The sequence below is a fragment of the Bipolaris victoriae genome (genome assembly GCF_000527765.1).
Source record: "Bipolaris victoriae FI3 unplaced genomic scaffold scaffold_127, whole genome shotgun sequence".
NCBI lineage: Eukaryota > Fungi > Ascomycota > Dothideomycetes > Pleosporales > Pleosporaceae > Bipolaris > Bipolaris victoriae.
In genome coordinates, this window is record NW_014575265.1 from 52,969 (window position 1) to 67,413 (window position 14,445).

The 14,445-nt window shown below is 49.6% G+C and overlaps 6 protein-coding genes across 6 annotated transcripts; 4 read left to right on the forward strand and 2 right to left on the reverse strand.

Moving 5' to 3' along the window:
* Positions 1-182: 182 nt before the first annotated feature.
* Positions 183-2,161, forward strand: COCVIDRAFT_111985 (hypothetical protein; the record flags this gene model as incomplete). The annotated part of the gene is made up of 3 exons (XM_014696321.1): positions 183-840; positions 939-1,306; positions 1,421-2,161. The coding sequence occupies 3 exons, from the start codon at positions 183-185 to the stop codon at positions 2,159-2,161; spliced, it is 1,767 nt and encodes a 588-aa protein (XP_014551807.1).
* A 392-nt stretch (positions 2,162-2,553) lies between these two features.
* COCVIDRAFT_41958 (hypothetical protein) lies at positions 2,554-3,203 on the reverse strand (the record flags this gene model as incomplete). Its single annotated transcript, XM_014696322.1, has 2 exons — positions 2,554-2,826; positions 2,952-3,203. The coding sequence occupies 2 exons, from the start codon at positions 3,201-3,203 to the stop codon at positions 2,554-2,556; spliced, it is 525 nt and encodes a 174-aa protein (XP_014551808.1).
* Positions 3,204-4,031: 828 nt separating this feature from the next.
* COCVIDRAFT_20022 (hypothetical protein) lies at positions 4,032-4,766 on the forward strand (the record flags this gene model as incomplete). The annotated part of the gene is made up of 1 exon (XM_014696295.1): positions 4,032-4,766. The coding sequence occupies one exon, from the start codon at positions 4,032-4,034 to the stop codon at positions 4,764-4,766; it is 735 nt and encodes a 244-aa protein (XP_014551781.1).
* A 1,167-nt stretch (positions 4,767-5,933) lies between these two features.
* On the forward strand, positions 5,934-8,162 carry COCVIDRAFT_41960 (hypothetical protein; the record flags this gene model as incomplete). Its single annotated transcript, XM_014696323.1, has 6 exons — positions 5,934-5,981; positions 6,419-6,718; positions 6,774-6,876; positions 7,049-7,308; positions 7,489-7,651; positions 7,720-8,162. The coding sequence occupies 6 exons, from the start codon at positions 5,934-5,936 to the stop codon at positions 8,160-8,162; spliced, it is 1,317 nt and encodes a 438-aa protein (XP_014551809.1).
* Positions 8,163-10,284: 2,122 nt separating this feature from the next.
* COCVIDRAFT_30740 (carbohydrate esterase family 1 protein) lies at positions 10,285-11,213 on the forward strand (the record flags this gene model as incomplete). The annotated part of the gene is made up of 2 exons (XM_014696324.1): positions 10,285-10,446; positions 10,497-11,213. 2 exons carry the CDS (start codon positions 10,285-10,287, stop codon positions 11,211-11,213), a joined length of 879 nt encoding a protein of 292 aa, XP_014551810.1.
* A 448-nt stretch (positions 11,214-11,661) lies between these two features.
* Positions 11,662-13,275, reverse strand: COCVIDRAFT_30741 (hypothetical protein; the record flags this gene model as incomplete). Its single annotated transcript, XM_014696325.1, has 1 exon — positions 11,662-13,275. One exon carries the CDS (start codon positions 13,273-13,275, stop codon positions 11,662-11,664), a length of 1,614 nt encoding a protein of 537 aa, XP_014551811.1.
* Between the last annotated feature and the right edge of the window lie 1,170 nt (positions 13,276-14,445).

The window sequence follows — 14,445 nt, forward strand, 5'->3', positions numbered from 1 at the left end:
CCTCCGCTCTCCCGTGCAACTCGCCTAGCCCTCTCGCGCCGTGCCCAGCTGAGTTGGCTGCTCGCTAGCGTCCGCCGCTCCGCCGCCTTTGAAAGCTGCCCTTTGCTCATTCCGCCCACCAGAGCAGCAAACCTCGTCAGCATCCCTAGCCCATCTTCCCTCCCCCCAAAGGCTTAGCAGCCATGGCCAACAACGACGACCGTCCTATGTCTGCCCACCCGCCCCAGCACCATGCCTCGCACATGCCCAGCGACCTCAAGCGCAAACGCAGTCCCTCGCACGAGATGCACCTGGCGCCTGCGCCACTGCCCAAAACCGCCAAGCACAACCATTTGCAGATCAACTACCTTGCCAGGCACAATGAGAACGACCTGCCCCTCATCACCAACGATGACACGCTGCCAAACATCCTCTCGCTGCTCAGCGACTACCAGGGCGTCCTCGACCGCCACGAGAGCATGGCCTGCAACCTAGGCGCTCGCCCTCTGGGTCCCATTCTCATCAAGCGCTTCGAGCGCCTCTTCGACGGTCCCCCCAGAGTCCTCAAGAGCCATGGCAAGGATGGCACCACCGTGTCCTGGCTCGACGTGGTTGAGTTTGCGCGCAACAAGCCCGAGCAGTTTCAGCTCGACCAGATGAGCGAGGGCGTGAGGGTCTGCCAGTTCTACACCAAGCAATGTCGGGTCCAGATCTCAGAAGAAGACTTCGTCTTGATTTCATCTGGCATTCCCCAAAAGATGATCCCCCCACAGCCCATCATCGAAGACGAGGAGAAGGAGCTAGGTACCATGGAGATTCTGGAAAAGAACCTCAGCCAAATATGCTCTTTGGCCGATCAAGGTGAGTCGACCCCTTTCCTTTGTCACTCCAGGCGTCCTCGACCTTGAGCAAATACACAATTCGCAATCGTTTTTGACTGTTCTAACCAATGCTCCCAGTTGCTGCTCGCACAAGGCAGCTCAACCACCGCCTCAAAGGCCGCAAACAGGCAATTCTGGACCGCAGAGCTACTGCGACTCCAACGCCTCAAATCCCCCGCCCTACGAGTCCTTCAAACGTCGCCCTTATGAACGGTAGCAACTCGAGCGTCGCAGGCCCGGGTCACAACCAACCTTCGCACCCGTCGCCCAGCAGCAGCGGCTTTGTAGCCGTCAATGCGCGTCAGCACCACGAATCCAACGGCCATGGGCATAGTCACAGTCGTGGCCATGGTTCTTCGTCATCTACACGCCACGAACTGCTATCCAAATTCCATACTGTGAATGACCGGCGTGTGTCATCGCAGCCTCCCAGCAGCAATGTTGAAGTGAGGAGACCATCGATAGGCAGTCATTCAGGATCCCACCCCTCTCCACCCTCGTCAATCCCATCTAGGGCCCTGCAAAAGCCGGCCGAAACCCCTCCTTCTGGCGCGCAACAGTCAATTGCAAGGCCTTCACATCCTCTCAATGAATCTGAGCTACACAACATGATGAACTCACCCGTCCCAATACCAAACACGCCTTCTAGCCTCCTCCCGGCCTCCAGCCAACGCGCCAGCCAACAACCGGAAAAAGATGACGGAGGTCCTTTCAAGGTTGAAATGGTGCACAGAATGGAGAGTCTTGCCAAGGGTGAGCGCATTGTCCCACCCTGTGACCGTTGTCGAAGATTACATATGGACTGCTTGAAAAATCTGACAGCGTGCATGGGCTGTACAAAGAAACATGCAAAATGCTCATGGAGAGAAGTTCGCGAGGGCGAGTTGCGTGGCGGCTATACCTATCCCACTGGAACCGCTAGCAATGGTCAGAGTGAAACAAGTGATCACGAGGCCGGTGATCGCGCAAGTACAGCAAGCCCGTCAGTTATGTTGAGTCCGTCGCACCATGGTCTTACGCCATCACACGTCTCACACAGCAATGGCCAACACACTCCACAACATCAACCATCTCACCACCAGCACTCTGAACAGGCTACGCAGCCCACGCAGCCACACGACGCACCGCATGACGCGCAGTCCTCTGCCTCTCGCAACACTCCGCCTACGCGCGAGCACGAGAGAAATGTTGAAGCCCAACTCAAGGAGGCCGCGCAATCAAGCCTTGCGCATGCAAACGCAAGGCTCCCCGCATCAGACGGCAAGACCACAGATTACGCCAACCAAGCCATGGTTGCTTAGGCCCATATTGATCCACCGATTCTCACGCCCTGGACCAGACAATGTTGTTCTTTGCTTTTCCAGCTACGAGCTTAAGGGTTCTAGCGATGAGATCGGGAAACATCAGGTACCAATTGTTTTCGGAAGTGGTTCCTGACTTTTATTTCTTGTACATTTGTTTGTGATACCAACTTACTTCTTTTTTTCAAATTAAGCATTCTTCTGTCAGGGAGATTTTCCAAGGCCATTGTTTTGTATATGCGCATATCTTCCTTAGTCTAGAAGATGTGTTGGGAAATCATGTCTCCCCGTACTAGAAAAAACAATTTGAAAATGTTTATTCTTATTTTTCGATTGACGACCCATGATCTTGGTACCGTTTTTATCGCTATCTGGACTCTCCACCACTTTGATCATTTCTTCTCTTGCTCTGCCATCATCTCCACAGCCGGTATCGTCGCATACCGACTCATGACCTCGATATTCTTCTCCTTGCTCATGCGCTCATCCGTCTTGCTTATTTCCGCCAGTATCTTGAAATAGTCAATGTAAAAGGCTGGCGTATATGTGTTGAAGAATTTGGCAGGCTCATTGGTTGGATTTGAGAAAGTGTGTGGTGCGCGGATCGGGGCCGTGACGTAGTCGCCAACGTGGGCATCGATTATTTCGCCGTCTGGGCCGTGGAACTAGGGGGGTTTTATAAATATGGACAGACGGTTTGGGGATAAGGGTAAGAGTGAGGATAAGAATGCAGACAATAGTAATAACGACGATCGGCAGGAATGAGGATAACGATGAACAATAAACATACCCTAACCACACCCTGAGTTACCAAAAACGTCTCATCATGCATCTCGTGCCAGTGGGCAGGCGGCCCGGGAGTGTTTGGTGGCAGAGTAAACTCGGCGCTGCCAATACGATTGTCGGTTCGTGAGCCGTCTTCCATGATGCGGCACGTGATGTGGCCTAATTTGAGAATCTCGCCAGATGACGCCGGGACAAAGTTGATGGGGCGGCGGGGCATCTTCATGCTGGCTAGCGCTTGGCGGGCTTCGTCGTCCATGGTTTCGTGTGGGTGGTGAGTTTGTACTGGTGCGTCCACGGTAGTAGTGCCTCTGCAATGTTGATTTGCAAAGGGAGGGTCAATCGAGTAGAGAAATGGATGAGATATATGTCATTCTAGGAGCAAGTAAGATCCTTCGGACATATGTATGCCATAATCGTGGGCCTTGTCGCTCAATTGAGGTTACTGGACTTTGCGACTGCGGAGAGCCGGTGGAGATGCAAAGGTGTTTGGGGATTCATTCTTGGGGAACCGCCGGTTTTCTTCGTGGTGGGGGGAATTCCAGTGAATGAGACGGACTAGTCGGAAAATAATTGCAGAGGTAGAGCCTCTTGAATGAGATGTTGGTCTTGCATCGCAGACATGTTGATGGGATGGCGTTGCATTGTAGGTAAAAGTAACGGTCCGGTATCCGGCCTCTCGCCGAACCGAAACAGCTGGGCACCTCACGCAGCTGAAGGACTAGTTTTTTACATGAACAACTTTGCACGCAATTAAACCTTTGCACGCAGCGTTTTACACTCTTAATCTTGTTGTTGCACTGATAATTCGTGTCAAAAGTGGCTACTTTTCGTGATGGTCACGTGGTGTCCGGCTACCTCAGTTCCGCGGGGGCCGGGTTAGGCTTGGTGTGGGGTAGTCGAGGCTGGTGATCCGGCTTCGACTGATCCCGCAGTGGCTGTGGTGGCGTGTGTGGTTGCCTAGTCATGTCCCAGGTAGTGTAAACAGTAGGAGCACGCATCCACACCTACTAGTAGATTACTTCAAACAACTTGTCTTCCAAATCAACTCTTCCAAAATAACCCTTACTCATTACAAACCGTCACCATGGCGAAAAAGCTATGGACCATGCTGGAAAACAACCCCCATGTCATGAACCATCTCGCGAAAGACCTCGGTCTCGACACATCCGTCTTCTCTTTCCACGATGTCTACTCTCTCACTGACCCGGACATGCTGGCTGTCATTCCTAGGCCGGTCGTAGCACTGCTCGTCATCATACCACTCACCCCAACATGGCACGAGGCGCGCACAGCAGAAGACAAGGACAAGTCCGAGTATGCAGGCAAGGGTGAAACAGAGCCCGTCATCTGGTTCAAGCAGACAATCGGCAACGCTTGTGGAAGCATAGGCTTAGTCCACTGTCTCCTCAACACCCCAGCATCAGACCACATCCAGCCTTCTTCCCCTCTTGACCAGATTCGTGCGGATGCGCTGCCAAAACCCATCTGGGAACGAGCCAAAGTACTCGAGGATTCGGATGCCTTCGAAAAGGCCCATGCCGATGCAGCAAAGCTTGGCGATACTGCCTCACCTACTCCCACTTCAGATGAACATAGTGGACAGCATTTTGTCGCGTTTGTCAAGGCCAAGGATGGGCATTTGTGGGAGCTTGAAGGGGATCGCAAGGGTCCGCTTGATCGGGGGCTACTGGGCGATGACGAAGATGTGCTTAGTTCTGGTGCGCTGGAGAAAGGGATTGGAAGGCTGATGAGGATTGAAAGTGAAAAGGGTGGTGATCTAAGGTTCTCCGTGATCGCCCTTGCCCCAAGTTTCACATAGCACGTCCAAGGAGCCCTGCTATGGATGGATGTTGAGAGAAAAGTCTTATCTTTTTCTCCCTATCTGGCCCATCCGATTGTCACCTTTACCTAAGCATTCATCGGCATAGCTACTATTGGAGTTTCCTTTGTTTCATGGAAAATACCAAACACATTTGCATGTCTGCATGGATTGGTACAGTATCATCCTTGCCAACGCTCTCTTTCTTAGTGTACACATGTACAAGTAAGAGGTAATTTAAAATTGCCAATGTATTCCAAAATTGCCCAGGCAATTTGTACAATGCCGTCTTCCCTGTTACTCTTGTTCTCACTATGCGCATATACACAGTAAGTGTAAAGAGCGCTTTGAAATCACCAAGACAGTTGACACAGTGTTGTACCTGCTGTTACCCTTGGATTTAGAGCCTGTCCGGTTCAGCTCCGTTTTCCCTTTGTTGGACAGAATCTAAGAATAACCTTGGCTCCGTCTGGAAAACGCAGAGGGAAACGACGCTGTATCTAACAAACGTAGATATTTCTATCATAGCCATAAAGTAATACTAGCGACCGTTAGCGCTATATTAGTGCGAAATTGCCTATCTGGTAAGTGTAGTTTCAACGGGCCGCGTTCTCTTGGTTTTCGCGGAACGGAACGTCGTTTTCTAGCTGGCCTCGTTGAAGCGCTACTAAACCTGAAATTGGAAACAGAATAGGAACGAAGAAGGGACAGCCGAACCGGCTCTTGATGTATGTAAATGTAAAAGGTACTTCAAAATAGCCGAAGTAGTTTTCTTACCGTGGACCGGGTCATGGCTTCTATGTTGGGTACTTGTGCCTACTGCAACTACATCTAACAAGAAGTCGGCCGGAACGTCGCTCCTTCCGGACCCTTCTTACATACTACGTACCCTGGTCCTACCGCCTTGTTCGTTCTACCGAACATGAAAACCGGCAACGATGCAGCCCGTCCCTCGTGGACCTCATCGTTTACTTACGCTACATAGAGTAAGGTATGTGCGAGATTTTGTTAACGCGCTATACGTCTGGCAACCAGATAGTACTGAACGGTAATTGTAGGAAGCCGAGCATTGACGTGTAAAATCAGGGATATGGCCTAATTGACCATGCCAACCATTCTATTGTAGTGATAATAGCACAGTGACAGTGCAACTGCATTTACACAGGTATGGGGATAGACGAGATTTTGCGAACGCACATTCTACCAGGCCAGCACGTAGGCCGTTCTATTTTGAATCCGATATGATTGAAGACAGTCGAAGTAGGCAAATGATAAGTCGGTATTTCTGCATAGGTTCAAATGGTGCCATTTCGCCTTTTTCCTTACAGTGAAACAGTGATGATTGCTAGTATGGCTAAACCTCATAACGGTCATTATCAAGGGTGCCCTAGTAGGGTCTCCTGTGCATGAAAATTTCTCTCTTTATGGTCCAAATTGTGATAAATGATGCAATACTAATGGGCCGTGCTATTCCCGCATCCGGTCAACAGACATGAGGTACCCTTCATATATAAAACATGACGTCCTCATTTTGCTCTACACCAGCAAGCACAACCAACTCCATCGCCTGACCGTTTCTCAACATTTCGGGCCCTAGCTCCTGAAGTTTACTCGATCTTTCATCAGAGCCATCTCTAGCTACAATCAAATAGGTTCTTCCCTTAGTTACCACAATATCTCTGATCATCGTTACTTTGATTTCGTTTTTTGTCCTCAACATAAAGCCAAAATATCCAATCGCCAATCCTCCTGCTTGGTTCGAGCCTACTACATTTAAGCGTCTCGAATTCCTGACGAACGATCACAAGGTATTCGAGAATGCCATCAAACGATATGGGAAACAGCCGTTTAGGCTCATCACCGGTGGGGGTGAAGTCACCGTCTTTCCGCCAGAATATGCCAACTTGATACGCAACGAACGTCGCCTGTTATTCACTAAAGCATTCGCAAACGTTAGTATTTGATTCCTATACCAAGACATCTTACTTCGCTAAATCGAAATGTTAGGATTTTTCAGGCCACCTATATGGCCTAAAACCCTTTCTGGCCTTTTCAAACCCAAAGAGAGTCATGCAAATTGTGGTCAAAAAGCAGCTTACCAAGTACTTGAGTAAGGGATTCATATCAATCTTTGAGTACCAGAAAGCTAATCTACATGTTCTAGGTGCGGTGACAACACCACTATCTAAGGAGTCCCCCTTTGCAATCGATTATATATTTGGCAACGATCCAGGTGAGCACCATATTCGAGGTTTGAAGCTTCCCAACTAACCACACATCAGAATGGATAGATGCTATCATTGCAGATTCCGCCCTTCAGCTGGTTACCCGCCTGTCAAGTAAGGTGTTCCTTGGCGACGAGTTATGTCGTAATGAAGCCTGGCTTCAAGCCACCAAGAATTACACCGTGCACAGTGTCACGACCGGGTTTTCGCTCTCCTTCATGCCTCTGCCAATCCAGTATATATTTGCTTGGTTTGCAAAAGATGCCAGACTTGCGCAAAAGTACTTTATCGAAGCATGCGATATCCTAGCCCCAATTGTCGACTAGCGGAAATAAGCAAAGGCAGAGGTAAAGTAGAAAGGCGAGCCCGCCGCTGTCTACGACGATATGTTGGAGTGGCTTGAGGAAGAAGGCTATGGAACGATAACAGATCTTGTTTCCTACTAGATACCCCTCTCTGTCTTCGCAATCCACACTACTTCGGAATTATTAAACTAGATTATGACGCGTTTAACAAATGAGCCTTATTTGATCCCGGTATTGCGTAAAGAGGCTATCGAGGTCTTGAGTGCTGACGGTCTCAGTAAGGCTGCGCTTGCCAATTTAAGGATCATGGACAGTGCTTTAAAGGAAGCTCTCCAATTATGCCCGACTACCTGTCGTAAGTACCCGCCATCGACGCTACAAGCTCATAATGCCAGAGCAATCGCTAACTGTTGCTTGACTCAGTTCAAATGAAAAGGATTGCAACTGAGACAATCACGCTTGCGAACGACACCATTCTTAAGAAGGGCGGCTACTACGTCGTGAACGGTACGAGCTTGACGAACCCAGAGATATGGCCCGAACCAGAGAAGTTCGATATCTACCGTTTCTACCGTCTACGACAAGATCCCGCTACTGCTAGCAAGGCTCATCTAGTGTCCACCAGTCCGGAACATCTCGGATTTCGTCACGGAGATCAGGCGTGTCCCGGCCGTTTCTTCGCTGCGAACGAAGTTAAAATTGCATTGTGTCACCTTCTGCTTAAATATGACTATGAGCTTGCACTAGGTGGAAATGTGGAGCTTATTCATTCGTCTGGTGATACGATGAGGTTCGACCCGAATAATAAGGCACGATTTAGGCACCGCAAGGAAGAAGTGGATCTGGAGTCTTTGTTTTCCAAATAAGGGCTTGGTCATTCCTCAGCTTACAGAGTCGGGTTGTGTCAGCGTATACGCCTGTTTCCAGTACTTGTTCATAGTTGCGTTGGCGTGATAAGCAAGTTGAATGCAAAATTGGCTATCTGTTGGCTTATAGCTGTAGTTTCCTCTGTACTGTTTGGGTGGACTTTGTGGTAGAAAGAGTTTTGTTTGTGCAACAACTTTCATCAGTAAATGGAATTTTGTATCTGAGATATGCGAGCGTGCTTATGTCTCACCGTCTGCTATATGCCTGTAGTCTGAGGTTTAAGATTGACAATTATATGTTTGGTTCGGGATGAAGATTCGACACAGCGCTCACCGGCTTCTTGCGGCGGCGCAATACCGGAACCAAGAAATGCAACAGAAATAGACAGGCGACCAAAAAGTAGCAGTAAGAACAGTAGATATGATCGTAATACTGGGCAGCTGAGCTTAGCACAGGGGATCCGCCAAGGCGCTATGCCCAATATTGGGTCACGTGCAAGTCCTATAATATCCTTGAGGGTGTGAATCTAGGCCTCGTGGAAATCGTCCTAAAATAAGTTTCTCAACGTTCAATCCCATGTCTCACATCAGTCCAGGTCGTATTCGGCAGCGGTCGGGCTTCCCGCGTTCCATCAACTCACGCCACTGAACACGAGAGGTTTATGCTCAGAGTTTCGACTCACAGGATAATACTGTGTAATGTGAGTCTGGATGTGAAAGAGAAATTCTTCCACCCACTCAGTCTGTTTGAGTTGCATTCATCTCTTTGCTTAACAAATTCGGGCCGGCCCCGCAAACCTTACCCCACAAAACAGCGTGTTGGTTACATATGCAGTTGTATCGTGAGCCCTATTGTCCAGGCTTATCAGTGCAAGTACCGATCTATTCGGTAATTAGCGCGTCATCTCTATACCAGGCTATTCATGGTGACCAAGTACATAGTAAGTCCAACAGCCATGGATTCGTTGAAAAAGGTCCGTGTGTATAGTTCCCGTGACGTTTCAAGAGGCCTTGTATGTCTTACTACTACGTATTCGGTGAACGTGGGGTAGGGAAGAAGTGCCGAACTTCAAGTGTTCCTTTCGAAACAGCCGACATTCAGGCAGCTGTTGGGGTTATGAAGGCCAGATTACCCACTCAAGCCATCCTGCCATATTTGGCTGAACTCCCCGCTTTAGAAAACACATGGAAGACGTATGCAGGGGTTGTGTGGCGCGAAAACTGAGTGTCGTACACGTTGAGCCGATCCCTTTCCGTATTAGGCGTGTTTCGGAAACAATGCACGGTAGTAGCTTTAATCAATTCGGCGCGAGGTGCCGCTTGCGGTCCTTGCGTTCGGAGGATAATTTTATGCTGCTTCTTCCATCTCATCCTTTCTGTACTATTAGGGATGCTTACGTTATTTTGTAAACTTATTTTAAACTTTTGCAACCGGCGTGTAGTCTAAAAAACCTTAAAGATACCAGTCAACTATCAATACAAAATATGAGCAAAACGGATACTCTGTTTGGTGGGGGTTTTGCTGAAGAAAATGTTGGCCCGTTCTGATTAACAGGGATGGCCAAGGAAAACGGTTGAAACAGGACATAGCTCAACATCTGGGATGGTGCATGACCTCCCTTGTTCTTCAGACCATTGGTCGGACTGAGGCTCTGCTTTAGTCCAAGATTTCTTCTCAAAAACGACTAGGTAGGTCAGAAATACTCGCAAGTCACACCCCGCCCCCAGTACAGTCGGTGAAGTCCATTGTGCTCTAGGCCCATGACATCAAGTCTTGGAGAGTAAGATATGGTACGAGAGGAGATACTTACGAGAAGAAATACGAAGATAAGCAAGACATTCGGAACGACTGCAATACAGCAGGTTGGATACCTCAAAAGGTAAACCCGTATTAATATAGTATCTGCCGATCCGTGCGTAACCTACATAGAGTGTTTCGAAGAGGGGTGTACACACCACAGTGGGTACGGGAAAGAAAGAACCCTGACCATGCCTAGCACGCATGAAGATCCCCTCGCAAACCCAGCGCACATAAAAGGACCAAGGCATCCGCACAGAATGCTTGTTATCACACTCGCACCTCACACTCGCACATCGCATTAGCACTGCACATCTTCCCAACATGCACTCCACCACTGCCATTATCAGCACCATCGCTGCCATCTGCGCAACTGCCAATGGCGCTCTCACCCGTGTCAACAACTGGGGGAGCAACCCAACGAACCTTCAGATGAACATCAACGTTCCAGCAAAGTTGGCTACCAAGCCCGCCATCATCCTCGCGGTAAGTGGTCAGCAATCGTTGATAGATGAGCTCAAAACTGACAAACGTAGCTGCACTTTTGCGGAGGTTCTGGCGAGACTTACGCATCAACGACAAAGTACAACACCCTCTCAGAGCAAAAGGGCTTCATCACCATCTTCCCTTCAACCAAGAAAGACAACAACTGCTGGGAAGTCAACACCGCAAAGGGCCTCTCTCGAGATGCAGGCGGCGACAACCAAGGCCTCAACCAGATGATCCAATATGTCATCAAGACGTATTCCGCCGACCCAACCAAGGTCTTCGTCACTGGCGCCAGCTCTGGATGCATGATGACCAACGTCATGATGGCCACCTATCCCGATGTCATCTCTGCCGCAACCTGCTACTCTGGAGTGGCAGCAGGTTGTGTAGCTGGTAGCCCAGGAGCCAGCCCTAGTACCGCTGACCCGCGCTGCGCAAACGGTCAGATCATCAAGACGCAGGCCGAGTGGGATGCGCAAGTCAGGGCCATGTACCCGAGCTTCAACGGCAAATATCCTCGCTTCATGACCTACCACGGAACCGCAGACAGCCTTGTCAAATATCCCAACTTGGGCGAGCAGCTCAAGGAATGGAGCGGTCTGCTTGGCGTGTCTTTCACCAAGAACGTTACCAACACTCCCCGCAATGGCTACACCTCCATGATCTACGGCGATGGCACTAAGCTTGTAGGCGTCAGCGCACAGAACGTTGGACACTGGGTTACTCCTGATGAGGATGCGGACATGACTTGGTTCGGTCTCTAGGCTACGTCAATCGTTGACCGGCGAGGAAATTCCACCAGTATCCGGTACGGCAGTGATGAACGTAAATTACTGGCAGGGGACCACATGTAAATATCGTCAAACGCTACATATCTGACTTTCTTCAGCACGTATATATTCAAGGATTTTATTTTATAACCAATCGTACTGCATGCAGGTGTTGTGACATGTGACTTTCTCTATGTGACATGGTAAATCGCTGTGCATATCACCCAGTCACCTTCCGTGGACAAAAACAAGATAATTACGTCACAAGAATCAAGTACAATACAAAAGTGGTTGGAATGGCTGAAGTGATTGGTCTGGTCGGTCAGCCTCCGCACTCTTCATTTGTACATAGCGGGGAGAGTTTGGAAGGCGCGGCTCGGCCTGGTTTATCAATCCGTGACCCCCTTGCACAGTTTATTTAAACACCAGGGAAAAATTCTAATTAGTTCCCAGTCTCAACATCATTGGCCACACCCATGACCATTTCCAGGTTTTTCTCGCTGCCCTCCCACTCTTCTTTAACCAGGTCGAGCACCCATTGTCCCCGAGGCTTCAGACGGAACTTGAAAGGCTTCGGCTCAACCATGAACCCAACGACCACCATAGACAACGGATCCACATTCTCACCCTCAACAGCCTCTATATCGAACGCCCAGAGTAAATATGCGATATTCAAAAACGCTCCATCAGTCGCGACACGCTTTCCCTGGCATATCCTTCTCCCCTGACCAAACACAGGAAGTGGGAGGTCATTCCGAACCTTCCCACTCCGCAACCAGCGCTCAGGCAAGAATTCCTCCGCATCCCCCAGGGCCCCATCAAACACGTTCTTATCGCGACCAATCGCCCACGCATTCGCCATGATGGTAACCCCTTCCTTGATCTCCACACCACCGTATTTATCCGCCCAATCGGCGCGCCGGGGAATCGTCCCCGGAGAAACTGGCCGCCAGCGAAACAGCTCGTGCGCGACCGCGTCAACGTACGCGAGGCTGCTGCGGTCCGAAAATCTGGGGAGACGAGTCCGGCCCACGACGTCGTCGAGCACGTGGTGCGCGCGAGTCACAAAGTCCCGGTTGCGTAGGGCTGCGACGAATAGCCAGAGTAGTTGACGCGGCGATGTCTCCATTCCGCCTTGAATCGATGTTGCGAGTGTGAAGGCGAGATCAAGCTCTGTTACTGGGTAGCTTGCCGGAGCATGCTTTGCGGCTGTTGCGATGGCTTGTTTTGTAGCATTCCAGCCGAGTGCATCCCTGCCGTGCTGGAAGAGGTGCATGTAGAGGTCGACTTGGGATGCAAACAGCTTGTCAGCGTACTGCTGCCATGGGGAAACAACAGTAGGTAGATAGCGCAAGAAAGGTACCAGATCTGGGAGCTGGGGGTTTGCGGCAAGATGGGTGACTTTTGCTTGGGTTTCAATGACGTTTTGCAATATTGGCTCATCGATCTTGGGGATGCGAAGGCCGTAATGAAGACCTAAGATGGTGCTGGACTGAGTCCGCTCCAGCAAAGGATACAAGTCCTTTGTGGTAATTATAGAACCGTCAGCACAGTTTCCGAGAGTAGCGCTGATGTCAAAAAGTAGCTGCTTAGCCTCTAGTCCCATGAGCGGCTGGTACTTGTGCGCTGCAGGCGCACCCAGACTTGGTGAGAGAACCCGATGATGCAGCTTGAGATGGTCATCATAGTCGTGCATTAGTGTAAATCGAGAGCATCCCGGCTTTGCTCCAGTAATCATTTCCATGCTCACAGAAGCTGGTCGGTTACTATACCGTTGGCTGCGGCGACCGAAAAGCTCCGTGACGGCTTCATACGAATTGAGAACAACAATAGGTACAATGCCGAAGAGTTTCGCTATCGTAATCGGCCCATTCTTTTCGGACCATGCACTCCAGTTTTCCAATGGCTTCTCTATCGGCGAGCTGTGGATATCGCCGATAAGTGGTAGCTTAAGGAGCGACTTCTCCCGTGCATCGTAGCGCTTGTTGTTCGTGCAGAAGTAAGCCACAGTTAGTGCGCTGATGGCTAGAAAGACAACTAAAGTAAAGCTGGACATTGTGGTGGATGATGATGAGAGCCGTCTGAGGGCTTGTTCGGTTCTCAGTTTTCCGTCTCCATTTTATTCCCGCTTTGGGGTTAAAGCTTCAATAGTAAAGGAGTGTTGGCTGGCCTTACATCTAGGCTCACGTCATAGTAGTCATGTAGTAGGATAGGCTACTTCAACTAACAACAAAACGGACCTCCGTTCCGTCTAAGAAGTACGAAGTAGAGGGTAAATCAGCGCTAAGCACGGATCACTTGAGTATAGAAGCGCTGACAATGTCTAGCGCCATCTTTCAGTTACCATATGTATGTTTTCCAAATGCGATGTCGCTTCTATCGTGCATATTGTTTTTCGAGACGGGGCCTAAACCGTTCCCAGATCAGGTCTAGCAGATGAAAAATGGGCTGGAAATAAACAAGCCCCGAACTGTGGCTAACATGTACCGAGGATTGGTTGTGGCGAACATTGAGAGTTTGCATGGCATTCCGTGCTGAGGATCACACTCTACAAGCTCCAATCCCAACCCTTGTGTCGGAGGATTTTCTGAAGGTGCATGTGCCGTCCTGGAAACTTCTCGTGTTCGTTCGGTAGTTTCTAATAGTGTTGGAACAGGCTCATGAACCAGCACCAAAAGATTCTATTTGTAAGATCCTTTTTTTTGCACAGCGGGACGGAGATTAGGCGTGCGGCAAGTGTCTTTAAATACGAAGCAAGGAGCTGGGGAATTCGCCGCGATACTTCGCGAACTACATGGTACATTGAACTGGTAGTCAAAGCTTCTGACTTCGACCATAGAGAGGCGCTGATGTCATTTCGCGGCGTATTCTAGAACAATACAGGCCATGTATCTAGAAGGATGCTAGTGTCACAAAGAGCTCCGTTCGGTTGTTTCATTCTTAGAGCCTCGAGAACTTCAAGGATCAGATGCTTGAGAGCTGATCTGTTCTTAGTAGTGTCATCAAAGGTAATATATTAGAACGAAAGCATAAGATCACATGTATGCCTATGACTAATCAAAACACCCGCAGTAGCTTGTTGGGGAAACTGCGCGATTGTGCACTTAGTAACGTGAGTTTACTATGTTACCAAATATGCATACAACTGCCGAGCAATCTAGAACCGCCAGATCCAAGCTCAATAGATCTTCCAGTGTGATTTTCAGACTTTGTGCCCCGCCCGGCT